The sequence below is a fragment of the Myxocyprinus asiaticus genome, chromosome 15 (assembly GCF_019703515.2).
Source record: "Myxocyprinus asiaticus isolate MX2 ecotype Aquarium Trade chromosome 15, UBuf_Myxa_2, whole genome shotgun sequence".
NCBI classification, from domain to species: domain Eukaryota; kingdom Metazoa; phylum Chordata; class Actinopteri; order Cypriniformes; family Catostomidae; genus Myxocyprinus; species Myxocyprinus asiaticus.
Window position 1 is genome coordinate 11,278,345 of NC_059358.1, and position 22,216 is coordinate 11,300,560.

General features: G+C 37.3%; 2 protein-coding genes across 3 annotated transcripts; one reads left to right on the forward strand and one right to left on the reverse strand.

Moving 5' to 3' along the window:
- Positions 1–297: 297 nt before the first annotated feature.
- On the reverse strand, positions 298–18,704 carry LOC127453471 (tRNA (guanine(10)-N2)-methyltransferase homolog). 2 transcript variants are annotated; one of them, XM_051719856.1, is made up of 13 exons: positions 18,583–18,704; positions 18,189–18,254; positions 18,005–18,078; positions 17,521–17,602; positions 17,326–17,418; positions 16,781–16,915; positions 15,460–15,616; positions 13,356–13,436; positions 12,891–13,055; positions 9,442–9,514; positions 9,184–9,318; positions 4,364–4,484; positions 298–582 (listed from the first exon to the last, which is right to left on the reverse strand). In XM_051719856.1, the coding sequence occupies exons 3-13, from the start codon at positions 18,025–18,027 to the stop codon at positions 445–447; spliced, it is 1,203 nt and encodes a 400-aa protein (XP_051575816.1). In that variant the 5' UTR covers positions 18,028–18,078; positions 18,189–18,254; positions 18,583–18,704; the 3' UTR covers positions 298–444. The 2 variants fall into 2 exon arrangements, with proteins under 2 accessions (XP_051575816.1, XP_051575815.1); XM_051719855.1 differs by lacking the exon at positions 18,583–18,704 and adding an exon at positions 18,447–18,529.
- A 1,364-nt stretch (positions 18,705–20,068) lies between these two features.
- On the forward strand, positions 20,069–21,970 carry LOC127453388 (actin-binding Rho-activating protein-like; the record flags this gene model as incomplete). The annotated part of the gene is made up of 1 exon (XM_051719712.1): positions 20,069–21,970. A coding segment is annotated over one exon (507 nt), but the record flags the coding sequence as incomplete, so codon positions are not given.
- Positions 21,971–22,216: the final 246 nt, after the last annotated feature.

A 22,216-nucleotide genomic window follows, 5' to 3' on the forward strand; every position in this document is an offset into this window, starting at 1 on the left:
AGGTGAGTTTAAGTCTGACAAATGCATTAGTCAGATGTCTACCTGAACTGGTGTAAACTCTTAAGAGAGTTTAGATAGCAGGCCCAGTACTCAATCTTCCTCTGCAAAATGTCCAGTAGGCACATTACATTTCACCCCTACATCTTCCTGCTTCATAACCACTCAGAGAAAGAAGTATTAGTTTAATCCCCAATGCCAATTTATCTTGAACACATACGGCTAATGCTGCAATTAATTTAAAGGAAACTTTAGGCCCTCTTTAGGGGGAGCAAGATAAAAAGAAAAGCTGACAAATGATAAAGTTGAGTTTTTTTTATTATTGAAATCACATTTTGTAGCTAAACAACATATTTACATGTGATACAACACTGGTAAAAAAAAAAAAAGAAAGTTTAAAAACAAATAAATAAAAATTTGACTTAAAATGTTTTATCTTTTCGTGCGTTACTCCCCTGAGGTGGTTTTGGCATTCTCCTTTGCGTTCTTCTTGGTGAGGCCACTGAAGTATTTCTCTCTGAATGAGTTGTGACCCTGGTATGGGGTGAAGCGAGGGTCTGCAAGGTGCATTAGTCTGTCTGATTCCTGCAACAACAAAGTTTAAAGAAAGTAATAAAAAAACCAACAAAACAAACAGCCAGGATCGTTCAGGTTAGAGGTCATGTGTAAACAGGACCCACTGTCAAAATGCAAACTGGCTCCGGCAAGGAAAGAATTGTAAAGGTGAGTAAAGGTCAATTAAATCACAGAATTGTCCTTTGTGTGTGAACTAACCCTTTAAGGTGTAGTCAAAAGTTTGCAGTCAAAAGAGTTTACCATACTTTTATGCCTTCCCTTCACAAAAGTGCCTAATGACAGACAGCAGAGTGTTAAGTTCCTCAGATTTTCCTGCTTCGAGCCGAATGCCAGCTTTTTAAGCAGGACCTGCTGTAGGAGGGAAGCACACTGCACTGCAGGCTAACGAGGTGGCAGAGAGACCGTGTGCTGGAAGTGATGACTCCATCTCTACGCCTGCAAACTATCAACAGCACCTTCCACAAACTACTCCCTTCTGCCAATCAGCTAGGGCTCTGTTCAGGTCACACACGCCGGGCCTTTGTTTACAACACAGTGAACCCCCCCCCCCAAGAGGGGAGACCCTCAAAACGTATGCAACAAAGACCACACAAACCACAGGAATAGACTAGTGTCTGTCCTGGACTAAGTGGGTTGTAATGTCAATCGGAATGATACGATGGAGGGAAGAAACAAACGAAGATGAAAAGATGGAAAAATGGAGACAGAAAAAGAAATAAAAGGAGGGTGAACATCACAGAAACTGTCAAGAACATGGCTGGGTCATATTTCACCCCTGATTTAAAGGAAAAAAGACATTTTATTTTGCATAAACAAAATTAAGCCTGTTTTAGGACCATTAAGATTTTTGGCTTTTTTTTTTTTTTTTATGACAATAAAAGGAATATTCCGAGTCCAATACAAGTTAACCTTAATCGGCAGTATTTGTGGCGTAATGTTGATTACCAAAAAATATTTTCAACTCGTCCCTCCTTTTCTTAAAAAAAAAACAAAACAACAAAAGCAGTGTGTATGGGTTGCAGTAAAGCACTTGCAATGGAAGTGAATGGGGCCAATTTGTAAACATTAAAATACTCACCGTTTCAAAAGTATAGCCACAAGATGTAAACAATGCGTGTTAACGTAATAACCATTCCTACCATAATGGTAGTATTTGTTGTACTGAATTTAATTTATGAATTTAATAAACTAAAGTACTGTGTACTGTACAGACAGGATGTTATTCATTACAGTAATGACAATGAAATTCTACTGTATTACAGTAAAAAGAATTTGCTGAAGAAATGTGCTTAATTGTCACAATGCAATGTTATGAAATTTTCTCCCATCCCAGTTAAATGTGTCTAGATAACTATACGTGAGCAATTCGAAAGTGGATTTCTCCAAAACATGTAAACTCTGTGGCTCAAAATATTGCACTGCTCGAGAATCCAGACTGGTCAGAGACAGCAACATTTGCTAAACCAATGAGTCTGGGCAGGACTATCTGTGTTTTGACTAATGTAAGACGAGGTAAGTGTTTGTGAAACGTGTTTGAAAACTATTGTTATTTTTGTTTTTCCACTAAGTGCTGCTAGAGGTGCAGAAATTACTTCACCTTTAATGGTCCTAAAAATAGGAGAGAGAAAGAGAGAAAGAGAGAGAGAGAGAGAGAGAGAGAGAGAGAGAGAGAGAGAGAGAGAGAGAGAAAAAAAACAGGGCCTCATCTGGACTCAAGAGTTGTTTGACAGCGCTAGACTAATGCTAGTGAAGTTGTGTTCTGTTCTAAAAATAAGCTATACTTTATATTATCTGACAATGGAATTGCGTTCGTGGGTATCAACTGTGGCTTTACACATGATGTTGGGTAGATTTTATTGTAAATCTACGAATTTGATTTTTTCTTATAACTCTCAAACACTCTTTTTTGTCTCCCACTGGGACTGCTTCTTGTATACAAACATGCACACACACATACAGTCACACACAGACACAGACACATTCCTGTACAAAACAAACATGACAGATGTAACAAACATAACAAATAAACAAAATCAAAATGTACTACTGTCAAAAGGGGGTGTGGTGAGAACAAAAGTTAATGCACACATTAGTCTAAATAGTGCTTGTAAAAAGAAATTGTCCACATTTTACTCTGCAGCCATCTGATGATGAACCAGCTTGCATCAAACACACGCAATCACATTCGGAGGTTCATGTGAGTAAATAGAATAGATTTTGCTTAAAAACCATAGTGAAAACATATTAATGTTGTATTCTTGAGGTATACAGTTGCTTTGATGAAGTATAGTTGAAAAGGAATATGTTGGTTTCATACAGTTTAATCACCAAGTTGTATTGAGCAGTTATGAGTAATAGAAAATTCACTAAAATTACTAGTAATTCTCACATTAGATGTTAATATACATTTTATATTATATTTAAATAAATTTCACTTAAATGTTGATTAAAAAATATTTCTTCATATGTATCACACTGGTTTTGATTTAGTTTTAATGTACTGTATATTTTGTAATTATTTAAAAAAGAAAAGGCATATTAATTCATTTTATATTTGTCAGTTAACAGGCCAAAGATATAAATCTTTTTACATGTATGAACAGTTAGGAAGTTATTAATGACTTACAATATAGTGTTAGATGAAAACCATTGGGTTATGAATGATTTATAAGCTTAAATTCCACTGGCAAATGCAAAAGTTGTATGCAGATTCTGAACGCAATTCGAGGATTAAGCATTGGGAAATGGCCTAATTTGACTGCCACTTTAAAAAACAAAAAAACAAAAGTATGGGGTTTGGTTTAAAGCAAGTTAAAAAAACATCAGGAGGAAGACAAGAATTTTATGTCTGTAGGTAACGTATCCATCCCAGGATTAAAACACATGCAATGGAGACACATGCCAGTCAGCACAGACATGCATGTATGCGTGTGTGTCTTTCGCAAAGGCTTTTATGGGAACAATTTGGGGTTTTGAAGAAGTGGTTGTCAAATCCAAAGATGGATTATTTTCCATACAATGTGTGATTAAGTCATTAAAGCGCAGTATAAAAACAGTGAGTCAACCACAGCCAGATGGTGAGATTATTTTCAGAGTGAATTTGAATGCAGTGCCATAAGTGCTGTGCTTTAAAAGACACAAAAGTATGAAACATATTCAGATGCACACGCCAACAGTTTGCATAAATCAAGCTCATATTATGAGCATACCTTGACACTGGCCAGAACAGTTCTTCACAGACCAATGTGTTACACTTAAGGCCCTTTCACATGACTTGCATCAGAACTTCAGCACACCTCTCAGCACAAATGGAATGGTCTGCTTTGAAAAGCGTTGCAGGTCGTGTCAAAAAGCGAACATAAAAAGTAATATGTATTTTTAAGCTTAGAACAAAAACAAGTCCTGTTGATTGTTTCAATACGTCACAGATAGAAAAGTCTGCAAACTCTGGCTCGCAAAACGTCTTTGTTCAAGAAATATTTTAGATATGTACAAGATCATTCTCTCTTCCATCTTGTTTTTATTTTTGCGCCAACACCACCTGCATAATAATACATCATGCAAATAGTCCAGTAATCTTTGGCTTCACTTAAAGTCAGTTGCAAATGGATGAAAGCTGAAATTGTTTAAACTTTGAGTGTTGCAATACAATGCTTGACCTGCGTCAATGCTTCACGCCACAGAGTTAAATGAATTGGGAAACATTATCGCGATCCTGTTAAAGGGCCTTTAATTCCTTACACACATGTATATCTACAACAACATGGCCAAGTAAGACAGAATCAAATACCTCAGGCTCCTTGGTTTTCTCCATGGTGATAAGTCTTCGTGAAGTATGGCTGGAAAGAGTTTGTTCACAGTTGCTTATCAGAGTGAGACAAGGATGAAGAGGCACCATCTCCTCACAGTACCTGCAAGCCAAAGTACACACACAAGTGCAAGTTTCAGTTAAACCAGTTGCCCACTCACAACTCGATACACCTTGATAATGTTAGGGGCTGTCACAACTATCAGCTGTTTTTTCTGAAATCTCACCTCTCACTTGTGTCACCACTTACAAAATGAAAGAGGGGTGATCAATTAAAGGACAGACATTTCTCAGATTCCATGCAATGATTTTGGAAGCCAATCAACGTGAATCTCGCCAAAACAAAAACAGTCACCAAAGCAAATGTAATCAGTCACCACTGACAACAATCACCATATTGTTGAAATGACTGCAATATGTGCCTTTGTGCTAATTGAGGAAAAGAGGTTTCCACTCTGTTTTAGCGCAGCGGTTGATTGACAGGTGAGGGGTGGTGCTTCACTGCTGTCCGTGAACAGCATACAGGGCTGATTAGCGTTTACACTTCAAATGTGATGTGGTTACATGCGCTTTCGACTACATTCACATTTGGTTTTTGTGATCCGATCACAAAACGTTTTAGACCCCGTTTAGACCTGCATTTATCGATGACCACATGTGATCTGACTACCAAAAATACATATTAATACCAGGCATAAACTGGGTCTACATGCAGCACGGTTCTCTGTCCTTAGTATGGTCAGGCTGTATGGAATGAGACTGGTCACTGGTATTCTAATGAATGGGAGAAATCGTAATGCTAAATAGGGCAGCTCTAGGAACTGTCACCCATTACAGTTATAAAAGCCATTCACCTTTTTGATTAAGACATAGAAAATAGGATGTCTCAAGCTGCCTTGAGCTTTATAAGTGACCTGACTTGCCTTAAATAGCTGAGCGTGCTAAGAAATTTGGGCAGGTTACAGTTTCTAATCCTTCCGTACCGAACCGTACTCAAGAAGAAATGTAACTGGAACCATTATTAACTGTGCTCAGAACTCAGCCCAATGGTGGAAAAGTGCTACAAATTCAACTTTTACACCTCTGCATTGTACTTTAGTCAACATGAAGCTCACCCAAAATCAAAACAGAAGCACCCTGTGAACATAAACACAATCACCATGGGCAACTATCAATGTCTTGTTGTAGCATTTTGAACAAGCTTTTGCGTTTGCTAAGGAAAACTTGATGATGATGCAGGAAAAAGTTGGGGCTCGATCATTAAATTTCAGCTTTTACACCTGTGTATTATACTTCCACATGGTGCTCACTGGGCACTACCTAAGGCACGAGAGCTTGCCCAACAACAGCCACTGGGAAGGTCAAAAGTATTTCTTGTTCCCAGAGGCTGCAAAGAGAGTTGGTCTGGCCATTAACTCAGCGGGGAGTTGAGTTGGTGGGCTGTTAACATTCACCCACTGACAGACACAGTTGCACGCCCCAACTCCCCAAATTTTTCAGCCGATTATGTAAATACTGCTTATGCCTGAAAATCTATGGAAAAAAAAAAAAACAGGTTAGCGGACCGCTAGCTGTAGTTGAACCTGATCCATTCAAACCCAGTGATCCACAAACCACGAGCACACACAGTTAGCTGTATTTCAAACAAATCATAAATGATGTGCCCTCTTTTCAACAGACCTGACCAAGCAAAACAAGGGGGCATACGATGCATACATAGTCTCCATTGCACTGTTTACATGGAGCTACTGCTGTCACCTTGGAGAAATGTCTAACAAATCATAGCTTTACAGGAAAGGGCCCTCCAGAGGAGTCGGTCCACAGAAATCACATGGCAGAATCACATTTCAGAATATAGGGCAATGAGTCAGAATGGAGGGATGCCATGAGTAACATCCCATGACGTCCAAACCATGTAAGAGAGATAATTTTTCTGTTTGCAGTGATATGCAGTGGTAACGAAACAGATTTGTTTGACTTGTTTGAGAAGTAGCAAAGGTCACAGAGATGCATCAATTTGATAAACTTTCTCCACTTTCACTTTTACATCTGAAAGTCACATGTGGTGACTGTTTAGTTTCACTTTCACATCTTAAAGTAAAAGCTGAAGTAGAAAAAACTAGAGTCACATGGATTACTTTTATGTTTCCTTTATGTGATTTTTGGAGCTACAAAGGGTCTGATCACCATTCACTTGCATTGTATGGACCTACAGAGCTGAGATATTTTTCTAAAAATCTTCGTTTGTGTTCTGCTGAAGAAAGAAAGTCATACACATCTGGGATGGCATGAGGGTGAATAAATGATGAGAACATTTTCATTTTTGGGGGCACTTTCCCTTTTAAAAAAGGACCCAAAAGCATCATAAAAATAGTCCATGTCACTAATGCTTCATATTCCAAGTTTTCTGGAGGCATCCCGAAACCAAAGTCATTTTTCAGTCAAAATCTTAATGTGTGTTGCATGTCGAGAGAAGCTTGTTCACAGTGACAAACGTTCACCTGAGAAATTGCGTCATATTTAGAGCTAAACAGCACTCAATTTTCAATGCAAAATCACACATTTTGGGTCGTTTCTCACCATCGAATGCATTCAGAAGACTTGTGACCCAAAAGAAAAATGGACAAATTTGATTATACTTTGGGGTCCTTTTTAAGCTTTAAAGAGAGTCCCTATCAAACGGCACTGTTTTGAAAAGATTGGCTGAGATATTTATTAAAACATCTCTATTGTGTTATGCTTAAGACAAAGTCATCTGGGTTTGGAACGGCATGATGGTGTGTAAATTATTACAGAATTTTCATTTTTGTGTTAACTATTCCTTTTTAGTATAACTACTTAAGGTGCAGTCACACATACCTTCTCAAGGCGAAATTACGCTGGCAAGGATGGATTGGGCGGACGTTGAGAGCATTTGAAATCAGCAAAAATCTAACTGTCAAACAGCCTTTTTTAATGCTGCAATTTATACTCAGTGAGACTTAAGTTAAAAAGAGCTCAGTTAAAAACTCACCGCTAAAATTATATCCCTGTCCATTGTGAATATTCAGTGTAGCTGTTTACAAAGCACCGCCCACACAGAGGACACCGGCAAACCAAAGTGATTTTGCCTGTCAAAGTTCACCAAACTTGAACTCGAGGCAAAATCAGCACAAGGAAATTCTTCGCCACCGGAAGTCCATTGCGCGAAATTCACAATCGTGTGGATTCCCATTTAGATGACTGTATTTCACCTGTGGAATTTCGCAGTGGAAATGTACGTGTGACCGTACCTTTAGGTAGTGTAACTGTACAAAGACTGTACAAAAAGATAAAAAGTTTAACAAAAAGGCAGAATTTCCTGTAAAAGTCCTGTGGCATATTTTTTGTTTTGTTATTATATCTTCAAAATTAGCAGTGAAGCATTTTTTTTTTCATATTTAATAAACAAATATTATAATACTGTACATTATTATTATTTGAAAAAATTTCCTTTTCATAAAATCATACCATTTTTTTTGTTGTGATAAGAAAACCATAACATACGTACACCCTCATGACGAATAATGATGAACATCCACTTTCTTGTCAAGATTACTGTCCGAATTCATGCTATGCTTTGCTAGTCTTCTGTGTTTGGGACCAGTAAACACACAGATCACAAGTTAAGCCACTTTTTCTTTGTCTTTTTTTTTTTGTCTGTCAGCACACCTTAACACATCCAGATCAGGGGTAACAGGATACACTTATGACCCATTCTTGGCAGAGTCTGCCTGGGTTATGTGTGCTAGTGAACAGGTTATGACCCTCTGCCCTGAATTTGTCGCACACATACAGAGAGAGATGAGGTCAAGAGCATGTGCACCACAGATTAAGAGCTTTTACTGCCCTTTCATGAGTACTACGTTATAACTGACACACTACTGAAAAGTAACTTCGAGGAGTCTCACCCAAAAATGCACATTTTGTTATAATTTACTCACCGAATCATGTCGTTCTAAACCTGGGTGGCTTTCTTTCTTCCATGGTACACAAAAGGAGATTTTAGGCAGAATTTTAGCCATGCAATTAAAGTGAATGGTGACTAAGGCTATCATTCTGCCTAACATCTCCTTTTGTGTTCCACGGAAAAAAGTCAGTCATACGGGACTGGAACAACATGAGGGTGAGTAATATAAATTACAGAATTTTCCAGATGAACTATTCCTTTTATATAAAAGATTATGCATGCTGAACAAATTATTGTTTGCATCAGCAATCTCAAGGGAGTGAATCCTGTAACAATATGAGGTAAAATCTGTTGAAGGGGCTTATATGAGTGAGAGGTGAGGTAAAGGCTGGTATAGGTGTAGATCATAAGCAGTGGACTCCTTTGAGTCACTACTCTTCCACTGCCCTGTAATCAGTGGATAGTATGATCTGTGGACACGGCTGTTTGTGGTCAGTGGGAATGCCTCACGGCTTAACACCTGTTCTACTGATGGCCTGACCTCAGGTCAGCATGCCTGAGCAGGTTTAAGATCCAATAGTGAAGCGGGGGGCTTGAGCTACTGATACACCCTGAGGTTGGAAAAGCTTCTATCTGCAGATAGAAAAAGGTACAAGATAGCCCCCTAGTGACTGATCCTTGCACTCCTGGATGCTTCCATTTGGATTTATCTAGAGGATAGGAACTGGGTTATCAGACTTTGTGCCTTCAACAGGGAGTGAATGGACCATCCATTAATGAAAAACCTTGAGAATATTTTACAAACTAAATTTGTAGTAATCCTATTAATTCTATAACTGAATGTAACTGTATAAATATAATTTGATTTACTTACTCTGGTCTGTAAACTGGAAGCCAGTAGACAAGACGCCCACCCAACACCAAGTGGTGTGCCGCAAAATTCAAGAGGTCAGCAAAGATGTCACTCAAGTGATATGCCATTGAAACAGGGACATGGCTCTCTCCAGAGCTGCAATTTAAAACACACACAAAATGAAAAAACAAGTGCTGGCTTCCCATACAAAGATCAGGCCTATCTCAACCAGATGCATTAAAAATCCAAGTGGAGAAAGATGATTACAAGATGACTTACAAGTCCTCAAGAGGTTTGGTGATGTCTTTATGGGATCCCGTTCTCCTTGTGGACTCACGAATACCATATGGAGCTGCAAAAAGAAAAATAAACTTTTAACAAATTTAGCTAGCTTATTGAAAACGAATAGCTTAAATTATTCTGGTATCAGTAAGACAGAAGAAACAAATAATTACAAATTTTGCTTCAAGTTTTCTGCAGAGTTTTTAAAATCAAATGTAAGACTTTTTAAAACCTTTTTCAAGACCAGAACAAATAAACTTAATACTGTATCCTCATCCCAAAACAAACCAACACAATCTCAAAAAGTCATTAAAACTAATTTTTTAACCACTCCACAGTGATTAGCAAACTATAGTTTTGGCAAGTTAAGACATCTTCTTTGTGCACGACACAAGTAATTTTTCCAACAACTGTTTACAGACAGATTGTTTCACTTTTAATTGACTATATCATCATTCCAGTGGGTCAGAAGTTTATATTTACTAAGTTAACTGTGCATTTAAGCAGCTTGGAAAATTCCAGAAAATTATGTCAAGCCTTTAGACAATTAGCCAATTAGCTTCTGATAGGCTAATTGGCATCAATTGGAGGTGTACCTGTGGATGTATTTTAAGGCCTACCTTCAAACTCAGTGTCTCTTTGCTTGACATCATGGGAAAATCTAAATAAATCAGCCAAGACCTGTACAAACAATAGTATGCAAGTATAAACACCATGGGACCATGCAGCCATCATACCGCTCAGGAAGGAGACGTATTCTGTCTCCTAGTGATGAATGTAGTTTGGTGCGAAAAGTGCTAATCAATCCCAGAACAACAGCAAAAGACCTTGTGAAGGTGCTGGAGGAAACAGATAGACAAGTATCTATATCCACAGTAAAACGAGTCCTATATAGACATAACCTGAAAGGCTGCTCAGCAAGGAAGAAGCCACTGCTCCAAAACTGGTGAGGCTTGCAAGTCGAAGAACACCATCCCAACCATGAATCATGGGGGTGGCAGTATCGTGTTGTGGGGGTGCTTTGCTGCAGGAGGGACTGGTGCACTTCACAAAATAGATGGCATCATGAGGAAAGAAAATGACGTGGATATTTTGAAGCAACATCTCAAGACATCAGCCAGGATGTTAAAGCTTGGTCGCAAATGGGTCTTCCAAATGGACAATGACTACAAGCATACCTCCAAATTTGTGGCAAAATAGCTTAAGTCAAGGTATTGGAGTGGCCATTACAAAGCCTTGACCTCAATCCAATACAGAATTTGTGGGTAGAACTGAAAAAACGTGTGCGAGCAAGGAGGCCTACAAACATAACTCAGTTACACCGGTTTTGTCTGGAGGAATGGGCCAAAATTCCAGAAAATTATTGTGAGAAGCTTGTGGAAGGCTACTCAAAATGTTTGACCCAAGTTAAACAATTTAAAGGCAATGCTCCCAAATACTAACAAAGTGTATGTAAACTTACGACCCACTGGGAATTTGATTAAAGAAATAAAAGCTGAAATAAATCATTCTCTCTACTATTATTCTGACATTTCGCATTCTTAAAATAGTGATCCTAACTGACCTTAGACAGGAAATGTTTTCTACGATTAAATGTCAGGAATTGTGAAAAACTGAGTTTAAATGTATTTGGCTTAGGTGTATGTAAACATCTGACTTCAACTGTAAGCAGCCAAAACAAATGTGACATCCGGAGCACGCAGCCTCTTACACAAGACAAACCTAATGATTGTTTTCAAGCCAAACTCTCAGCATGGTTTGAGTCAGAAGTTGACAAGTCAGACCGTTTAAACCAACAGAGCAATGTGCTAAAGAGAAAGTGCGTTTACACTCTTCAGGTAGTCAACTTTCAAATGGCTTGCTTAAGCCCAGTTCACAACGGCAGCGACACAGAGCGACAAAGAGAAAGGATTTCATCATTTTTAAAGAGACTTCCGGCGACATGAGTGACAGAGACTGTTAGCAAAAAGATGTGGCCGTGGCGAGTGACACAACAAAGTTGAGAAAAGTTTAAATTTATGCAAATGACCAGCAACATTTGGGAGCGACTACCAATGAGACAAGACAGCAGAGCTCACGTAATACTTCTCCTGTGAGATACTGGTGTTTGACTGCAGGCAAGAAAGAGAAGTTATAATGTTGTGAGGAATTTCACTGTTCAGTAGCATTTGTCTGTATCCACATGCATGGACAGGGTTAGGAAGTAACGAAATACATGTAACGGGAATACGTATTTAAAATACAAAATATAAGTAACTGTATTCCAATATAGTTACAATTTAAATCATTGGTATTTAGAATACAGTTACATTCAAAAAGTATTTTGATTACTGAAGAGATTACTTTGCATTTTATTGTCATTTATTTCATTTAAAATTTTGTCCTTTCAGATGGAAAACATTTATCCATATAAATGATGCATTCCAAAGTGCATTTGAACAGTGGTGAAACACTTTCTTATGATGTTACATTCATACGAGCAGACAGATAAGTAAGTCTGAAGTATGTTTGGGGCAGAAGAAATAGAAATAAACCTTGTGTAAATTGTCAGCTTTACACTAAGCTAAAATGCTATTTCTAGCCATTTTACATGCACGTTACCAGGCACGATCATATTTTTTTATCAAGAATTTTTTTTCTAGTAAGACCTTTGGTATTAGGGCAACAATCATATTCTTGATAATTTTTGTATTGTTTTCCTGTAAAAAATATAAATTAGATTTATCTTTACAACACTGCATAAGATATTTATGTTTTTCAGAGAATGTATTTTTAACATGTGTATTTTGTCTTACTGCACTGGCAGAATTTTTATAGTCAAAACAAGTGAAAAAATCTACCAGTGCTGAAGAAGTAATCCAAAGTATTTAGAATACGTTACTGACCTAATCTAACGGAATAAGTTACAAATGACATTTTACAATGTATTCTGTAATTTGTAGTAGAATACATTTCAAAAGTAACCCTCCCAACCCTGTGCATGGATATAATAAACAATGATGCGTAGAAAACCGTGTCAGAAACTGTCATCATTCTGAGTGAGTTGGATTCATATATTGATAGATTGTTCATCTTGTTCTCGATATGATGCATTGAGCACAACTGCAGTTTAAATAAAAACACTCTACCTTGCAGAATGTTAATTTTTAGAGACAAAAGAGAACTGCTTCTTTCCAAATTAGAATATCTTAGTTTTACCAGCAGTACAACTCATCTGTGATTAGATTTTCTAAAGATATGGCCAGTTGTGCCATTCACCAATAACATTTGAGTGAGAGCAGTAAAATCACCCACTGTCAATGTCGCTGGCGGTGTGAACAGGGATTTATAGTTATCTCTGCACATTATGCTGGTATAGATGAAAGTTTTTTTTAACACTGATAAAAATGACATTTCATCTTTGAAGACTTTTACCACAATGTTTGTGTGCATTATAAGAAACATACGGTCTGTAACGATGGCATCAAACTTAGCGCCTTTTCTCCACACATGCTTGGAAGCGTCGGAAACCATGACGTCCAAATACAGACTCTCCGTCCCATATTGCCGCAGGTTTGCACGGATATTCTCATCTGGGCCTCTCCATTTCTGATCCTTCCTGCTGGCCTTTCCTGTAACAGATTTAAATGCTCACATATGCACACTCACCAGAAGAGTACAGACTAAACCTACATTTATGAGAAAAATCCAATCTAAAAAGCATTTAAAAATACATTTATGAATTAGGCAGAAGCTTTAATCAAATGCAACTAATAATGCATTCAAATATATCAGAACCGGTATATGCATTTCCTGAGAATTAAACCCATAACCTTGGCATTGCTAGCACCGTGCTCTACCAGTTGAGCTACATGAATGCTCTTATGCTTAACTTTAAGATAATAATAATAATAATAATAATAATAATCTACCTATTCCATGGATAGTGTTATAATCGATGTCTGTCCCACATACATAAGCTCCAAAGCGCGAACAAGCTACCAGAAGACTACCTGAAGAACAAAGCAGGGAGACATGAACAGGATGAATATGAGCAAGGTGACTACAAATACTTTTAAAGAAAATAATAAAAGAAAAACTACATGTCTGATTGCAGATTTTTATTTCTGCTTAACACTTTCTCCTTAAACTACAGCTAATAAAGGTTTCCAGCTATCCAAAGATCATTCAACTGAAGCTGGCAGTGAATTTGCACATCTGGCCTGCAGATCTCAGGCATCACTCAGCACAAGTGGTGACAGCACACACTTATGATAAAGTCTGGCAAAATAACGGCATGCTACACTCAGTGAGCCTGGGTTTGGGAGAGAGCCTGAGGGGAAAATAAAACCTGATACTGCTCAGACAAGCCAGCATTCTTACATTTTGCTAATGACACTCAAAATTGGTCAAAAAGGTGAAAAAGTAAAAAAAAAAGAAAAAAAGACAGAGATGGAAAAGTGTGATTTCTATGGCATTCTGTTTTCACGAGCTGTCAGAAAAGATCCTTATAGAGATATAGGCTCCTGGTTTCCGTTAAGTACAAATAAGAAAGATGATGATGACACATATCCTCAATCAACCAGACAATCTGTCAGATTTCATTACACTCACAACACGAACACAAACACCTGCTTCGGTCTGGCCCAAAATTAAGCATCTAATTAGTTCTGATTAACAATATGTCATACAAATAGACTTTCCAAGACTACAGCATTATTTAATTTACAGAATAAAGACAGAGTATTCTGATATCATAGATGCATTGGGATGAGACAAAGAGGGTGAAGAAAATGAACCAATAGTCAAAAAGTAAAAGGTTGCTGATTGTGTTTGTAATGAAATACAGCATTAAATCAGGAGGCTGTAAAGCGAGAAGCAGAATTTTTATAAATTGCCAAGCAATGTAACCATCTATAGGAATGGTGGGCGGCTGGTCCTTTCATACAGAATTGACAGGTGTGTGTATTTGAGCTATTTAACATCCATTTAAAAAGTGGCACATCTAATCAGATTTTAGAGCCGGAACTGCTTTATAACATATTTGTCAAGGTAAAAATTCTTGGCAGAGTTTGCAAGCAAAATGACAGCGCGATACTGCATCACTGCTCGCATATGTGCACCGTCTGAATTTCCCATCAATCAGCTGTAACAGTGCCTCTCAAAAGTGACAATGACTGGTGAACATATGGCACAATGACTGACAAACAGCCTTCACGCATGCAGCAATTTAGGAAATGTACTGTAAAATGGAAAGAGCTGCTTGGAGTGAAAAACATTTCTTGACAATTGATGAACTGGTCTTGATTTTTAATTATTTGATCTTTAAACCAAAAGGTGTTAGGTTCAAATACTGTAAGGGGTGATCTGTGAACTGGAGAGATCTATGCACTTCTCCTTAAACTCAGATTGTTCCAGGGCAACTTTCCCTGAAATACATGTACTGTGATCACATTAGATACAAAAGCTAAAGAAACACAATCTATCCACAGTTTTCTGAACAATCACTAGGCAGCACCATAATGATTCGGATTGCCACTTTTCTGTTTCTGGTCTCGAGATGCAATGTAAAAACTACCAAAACGAGTGATCCAGATGGATAACAACAACCATTACAGTTTTTATTTTTTTGGAGTAAAAATGTATTTCAGGCTCAACTTGTGATGTTGTTGTTTGAAGTAACATAACAATAGTAACTAATCTCGGACCATCACTTCATGTCAGGTCGTATAATGTCAGTTAAGGCACTATCAATAAAAAAATGGTCATCTCGATTTAAGTGAAGTATTGGCACTATATAGCCACATGTTTTATGACAGATTTTACAAACGTAATACCTTAAACATTACATAACCCACTAAGAATATATGCCGATGCAAGTGAAAACACTTGTGACAGGATATTGAAAATAGTCGAATCTTGGAATACTTCCACATTCAGGAAAAAGGTGTATAGAAGATAGATAGGCAGGATTACACAACAAAAACCTACATGTGGCTGCAAAGAAATGAAGCTGTGCATTGTGCTTTTCCTTACCTGTCCCAACAAAAGGATCATAAACCAAGTCATTAGCCTTTACTTTGGCATGATTGGCCATGATGAAAGAGAGACCTGCATCCATACTAGTGTTCCCAATGAAATGTCTCTTCTTAACACTGTAGGAACGGATTAGTTCTCTCTGACCATCTGCAATCTAAAGGGAAAAATCAGACGTGGAAACAGTATAATACCTATTATTTCAAAGACATAATTTAGCTATGAAAGTATATCTATGCCTATTAAGCACAAATCAAACATTTCAGGACAAGTGGAGAGTAACAGTAAAAAAGGACTTAAATATTGAACGGTTCATCAATCATACCTATCATATCGCTTTAGAAGATATGGAATTAACCACTGGAGTCGTACAGATTACTTTTATTCTGTGTTTATGTGCATTTTGGAGCTTCAAAATGTTGGTACCCATTCACTTGCATTGTATGGACCTACAGAGCTGAAACATTCTTCTAAAAATCTTCATTTGTGTTCAGCAGAAGAAAGAAATGGGATGGCATGAGGGTGAGTAACGACGAGATAATTTTCATTTTTGGGTGAACTATCCCTTAACAAGGCTTGTACATCTGCAAAGGCCACTGATGAAATGTTCTGAACCACTATTAGAGATGTGCAAAACTACCAATTTTCATAATCGACTAGACGGTCGGTTGTTTGAACGACTAGTCATCTAGACAGTGTTAAGGAAATTAATGTGTTATTACGCTCCGTTATGCTCATGTGACCCCAATCTGACAAGTTTCAGAGGGATATACGGACGCCAACATGGTAACTTACTTAAATAAATAGGCTAAATATCTGTTACATCTTATTGCACAAAACTATCAAAGTAAGAGAATAAATAGGAAAGGTTTCAATAAAGAGCGGCACAAAAACACTTATGCACAAACAAAATGCAGAATGACACATCTAGTTCATGACATCAAGCAGTTTAAACCTTTTCCGACAGTGATCGTCTTGTAATGCATTGTCGATGCGGCGCTTTGATGGCTAAAACACCAGCAGTGCATAAGTGGACTAAACGTAAAGCATTTGAGAGACAAAACTTCTTGCAGAAGGTTTTATTGTGCTATTATTCACTTTTAAAGCACAGAAAGCTATAATCATGAAAAACCCTCTCCGAAAAGTTGTCTCTCTCAATTAATTTGAGAATTGCATCTCCCATTAGAACCACCACCATTAAAAAATGTAATTTTAGTAGTCGACCCAAATAATCAACTCATCAGTTGTTGGATGACTAGTCGATTAGTTGACCACCAAGGAACATCCCTAACCACTATATGTCTAGAAAAAGCTCACTCACCCATCTCCCGAAATATATATGGAAAGGCTCCTCTGGAATCTCATTTGGATCAGAGCCATAATCCTCCAGCAAACAAAATATGTGATCTGGATCCTTTAAATTGACTTTCCCTTCAAAAGGCAGGAAGTCTAGAGCCTGTGGCAAAAGTGAGAGATCACTGACTACCACACGAAATCAAGACTAAAACTTCTGAAATATATACTGGATATTTCAATGCACTAACAGAAATTATGATATTCAAGTTTGCACTTTTCACTCTTGCAGCACCTTTTTAATTAACATGTTATAATGATTTTCCTCCATCAGAGTCTTTTTTTTTTTTTTTTAAAGGACAACTGCACATTACTGCTGCTTCATAAACATAACTGTCTGATATGATATCTAAAGATTTACGTGAGCATTATATATCATTCAGAGACATACAGAAAGCACAGAAATGTAATAAAAAATGAAACCTGCATTCAGTAAACAGTAATTACGGATTGTATGTCACAGAAGCAACTATCCAAAATACACAAACCAGTAAAGAGGAATAAAATACTCACATCAATCTTCTTGATTCGGTCCTCAAACACTAAGGTCTTGTTGAATGTGTAGACATTAATCTTATATGTTGAATTATGTTGTAAATATGGAGCCTGTGTAGAATTAAAATGAAAGGCAATTTTTTTTTTTTTACACAATTTTAATCATAGAGACCACTATGCTTCATCAAGAGATAAAGTCATGTAATGACAAACCATGTTCTCTACTGGATACCGTAACAATGATGCCTTCAGCTCTGCCGTTGATTTTCCATGACCCCACAGTTCAAAGGCAGACCTAGAAATTAATATTACAGTTTACATAAGCATTTCCAGCAACTGAATGAATGTGATGGAAAGAGGAATGGCTCCATCTAGAGTACATGAATACAACTGAGCAAAACAAAGTTGTTAACTTCAAATTGTTGTCAAGTCAAATTCATATTGACAATTAGAGGTAAAAATCTAATGGTTTCAATGTAATATTTACAAATTGGTCTTCCGACAATTATTGACTGTATTCAAATGTAAACAGAGTCTTGATTGGTCATAGAGACACACAATCATATAACATTCCAAATAACTCATATTTTATTGAAAATCTAATTATTTTAATGGGATACTGCAAATAGGTTAATAAATAACAGTTCAGCATTCAGACCATTACATTCACTTAAAAAATATCAACTCTACAACCTACTTGGCACAAACTGTTCTTGACATGATGCTCTGTATGTCCTCCTCCGATAAGCCATTTAGTTGACAAAAGGGAGACTGACGAGAACAGTGTTTGAATAGTTTAAAACAAAGAATAAAACAGTGCATAATAAAAGACTGTACGTCAATAATCTATGACAAGTAAAATGCATGAAATTTTGACTTACCTTCTCTTTGAATGTTTCTGATGTATCAAATGGCCGGTTCCTTAGAGACAACAGTGCTTTTATTTCCTGTAAACAATCATTTAAAATACGATATCAATTGCAATTAGACTATTGTTTCACATTAAACTAAGTTTATTGTATTGAATTGAGCTGAGCAAATAAACAGTTGCTTCCCGCTACTAAGCTCGAATTTAACTTGACGAATAAAACAGAATTTGGTCAAAGATTTCAAGTGTACTGAAGGGTTACAGTCTGTACCGGTAATCTAAAATCCACGTTATCATGTGCAAGATGAAGTAAATATTGCCTGCACGTCCGACCACAGTGTAGCGCCATGTTTGTGTGCAACGTTCATAAACATCCGGAGAACAAATTGTGCTCACAACAAAAGTACCTGTTTGGCATCCCCGTACGTAAATCGCCAAAGCGAAAATCCCCTAAAAGAATTAGATGTTTGTACTTTCAATGCCTGTTTTATAACTCATATCCGTGAGCAAAATAAAAAAGTAAACAAGTAAAATCGAAAATGTGGTCGAAGGGACTGTCAGTTTTTGAAACGTGAATGTATTCTAATTAGTCTTTAATGTGCTCTGTATTGAAGATGTAAAGATTTAGAGTCACCTGATAATATCCTTTAATCTTATTTACTTAAACATTAACTTCTTAAGAGGCTCAAACCTTTCCTGTCATTGGTTCGTTGTATCATAATAGAAGGACTCTCATGCTCTCATTGGTTAGTTTACACGTCAATCACTCTCACCAGAGGTCAGAAAAGTATCCAGTGTACAACTTGTAATGTATACACTTTCATCGCTCTGTTACGACATGACAACCATCGCTAAACAAGGGCGGTAAGGCTTTAGTAAAGCACACAACGTGTGATGCATACGTTTTCTTTGTCAAATTAATTGCATCGTTAAGCAAACTATAAACACCACCAAATGTGACATCTTCCAAGCTGTCATTTAGTCTAATAAGCTTATATTGCGTTCTGAATGACAATTATTTTACATTCCGCTCTGAAGGATTACCAAAATAAGTGTTATACTGTTTATTGTATACTGTATATTGTGATTTCCATGCAGATTTGTGCACTATTTAGAATTTAGATGGGGTTAGCTTGTACATTCCAATTCAATTCCACCAATTTTGAACTGGCGTCGCAGACAGGATGCAGAATTGTAATGGAATGAAATTCGAAGAAATTAATGTAAATTCTCTAAGTAGTTGCACGTTGTAGTTAACACATTTCATAATAGGCTAGTATTCATAATACTGAATGTATTTTTTATTTTATTTTTTATAATACAACATATTGGGTATTTATAGAAACATTATTTGATATATAATCATTTTTTAAATGCTATCTATCTATCTGTCATCTGTCTGTCTGTCGTACATATAGTGTACATACATTAACATAATAATACAAATACGATATAATGTGGTTAATTTAAGTATACTATCTATCTATCTATCTATCTGTCATACATATAGTGTACATTAACATAATAATTCAAATATGATATAATGTGGTTAATGTAAGTGTACAGTCTATCTATCTGTCTATCTATCGTACATATAGTGTACATACATTAACATAATAATACAAATATGATATAATGTGGTTAATTTAAGTGTATCTAACTAGTCTGTCTAGTCTGTCTGTCTATCTTTAATAGTACAAATATATACATGAACATATAATAATGCATATATGATTTACTGTGATGTCGTTAATTTATGTGCAAAAGCTAGTATTAATTACAGTGGGTCAGCCTTGCTTGTAGGTTTCTTGATGCCTTAAGTTATTTAAAGGCTGGATGACATACAACCTTCTCACTAACAGACTGTGTTGTGCCAACAGGGAAGCATGCTGAAAACTAGAGCCATCCTGTGAGCCAAAGGTCACCATTGAGATGGACGATGCACCTGCGCAGTGCAATGATGACAGAGCGGAGACCTGCACAGTGTCGGTTAAAGGTCTAACAGAGAACTGGCAGAAATGGTCTGATGACCACAGTGAGTCTCAGAAACACAACCCCTTCAGCAACGGCAAGGTGATTCCCTCGCAGATCCAGCGAGGACAGGTGGGCTACGGCAGGCCTCTAGAGGGCTCCAAAACAGAGCAGAGAGGAAAGGACGCCCACTCTCACATTAGCAGAGAGGTCACTGAGCTGTGCCAGGTGATTAGGGAGATCGGAAAGTGCAGAGAGGACAGCAGGCCGTCTGTGCAGTTTGGAGCGCTGTTTGAGAGATACGTCAACATCTCGAATAAACTAGTGGGAGTTCTGTTGCGTGCACGTAAGCAGGGGCTGGTCCACTTTGAAGGAGAGATGCTGTGGCAGGGGAGAGATGATGGAGTGTTCATCACCTTGTTACAGTGATTGACACAATGGAATAGATTTGGTTTGAACATTGAGGGGGACCAAATGTGGGGTTTGGGGGGGCGGAGTTCGGAAGTGTTATGTTTCATTACAACACATTACACAATGCATAATAACAGTTCAAATTGATGCACAGGTAAATAAAAAAAGTATATTTAAAGTAGGGATGCCGCAGTGTGAGTTTCTGACGGTTAGATTACCGTCTGAGAAAGAAAATTGCAGTCAACCAATTTTACAATTATTTGCACATTTTCTTATTATGCAACTGCAATGATGCAAAAAATGCATATCATATAACAATTGTCTAAACGTCTAAGTGGACATATTTCTGGGGGATATGTAGACGCTAAGGAAAGCCTTATAATAAGAAACTGATAAATACACACACACAAATAATTGCAAGGATTCATACCTGTGAATGAAATCCGCCTCAGCATCATCTATAACCCCCCCCCCCCCCCGTCTCCCCGAATTCTACGCCAGTGGATTGACAGCAATGATGGCCACCACGTGCCTGCCTCAAAGTGTATTTTCATGTCAAAGATTGCATTACAGATATGCATTTTACTTGAATATTGGTTAGGAGTCAGGTTCAGGGCCAAAGGAACAATTGTTAATGAGATAATATTGCAGGAAAATGTAGCAAAAGGGTATGCTTATACTTTTAAAGGTACTGTAAGCAATTCCAGCCATTTTGCTAACTTCTGTTTGACTTGGCCACTTTTTTGAGGTTTCTAAGGCTGTCACAGACACAGATGTGATTTGTATTGCAGTGATACCTGTAACTAAGGTAGGAGTGATATTTTATGCATGGTATTCCATAAAATTGCGTACAGCACCTTTAAGGGAACTTACACAGTCACAATGCAACACTGTAGTATTAATAAGCCATATTTCTCACTCCATAATCACAAAAGAATGCCATCACTTTGATGCACAATATTAAGGCACATAAAGTGTTACTATTGCAACCTCTTTGAGTCATTTTCTGCTATGATGGATTTGCACAGAAATTACAAATACTGTCTATAAGATGTCTGCTTTACTATATAGAGCAACAGTGGGTGTTCATATTTGTAGCAGGGTGACCAGATGTCTGGGTTTCATGAGGTGTGTCCCAGTGTCCGGAAAATTCTCTAAAAAATGGAATTATGTCAAGCGTTATGTCAAACACTGTCATTTTCTGATGCCCACTGAGGTAAATCGAACATTGCTGGTCACTATCAGACAGCCAAGTCCCACTCTCTCCCCCCAATCTGGTCAGCTTCAAGACCAAAAACAAAAGCTATTAAAAATGACATTAATAAACAATTTATAATGTAATTTTTGTTATATGATTTAACATGCTATGCAATGTAATTACAACCATTCAATAATTAAATGCATCTGAGGCATACAGGCCTTGCAGTAATGCAACAATGTATGTCATGGCAGAAATATTAGTGTTAAACACTTCATTTAATTTCACATTTTGTTAAGGGCATACTGGAGTGCAATTGTAGTATATTGGTTGCTGTACAGAATAACACAAACACAGCAATATATTGATGCTAAAATCATTCAACTATGGTTCATGCCTAGTCCAATAGAGAGACCTGTTATAATATTTCATTTATTGACTTTTGTGCAAGGTCAAAGGCC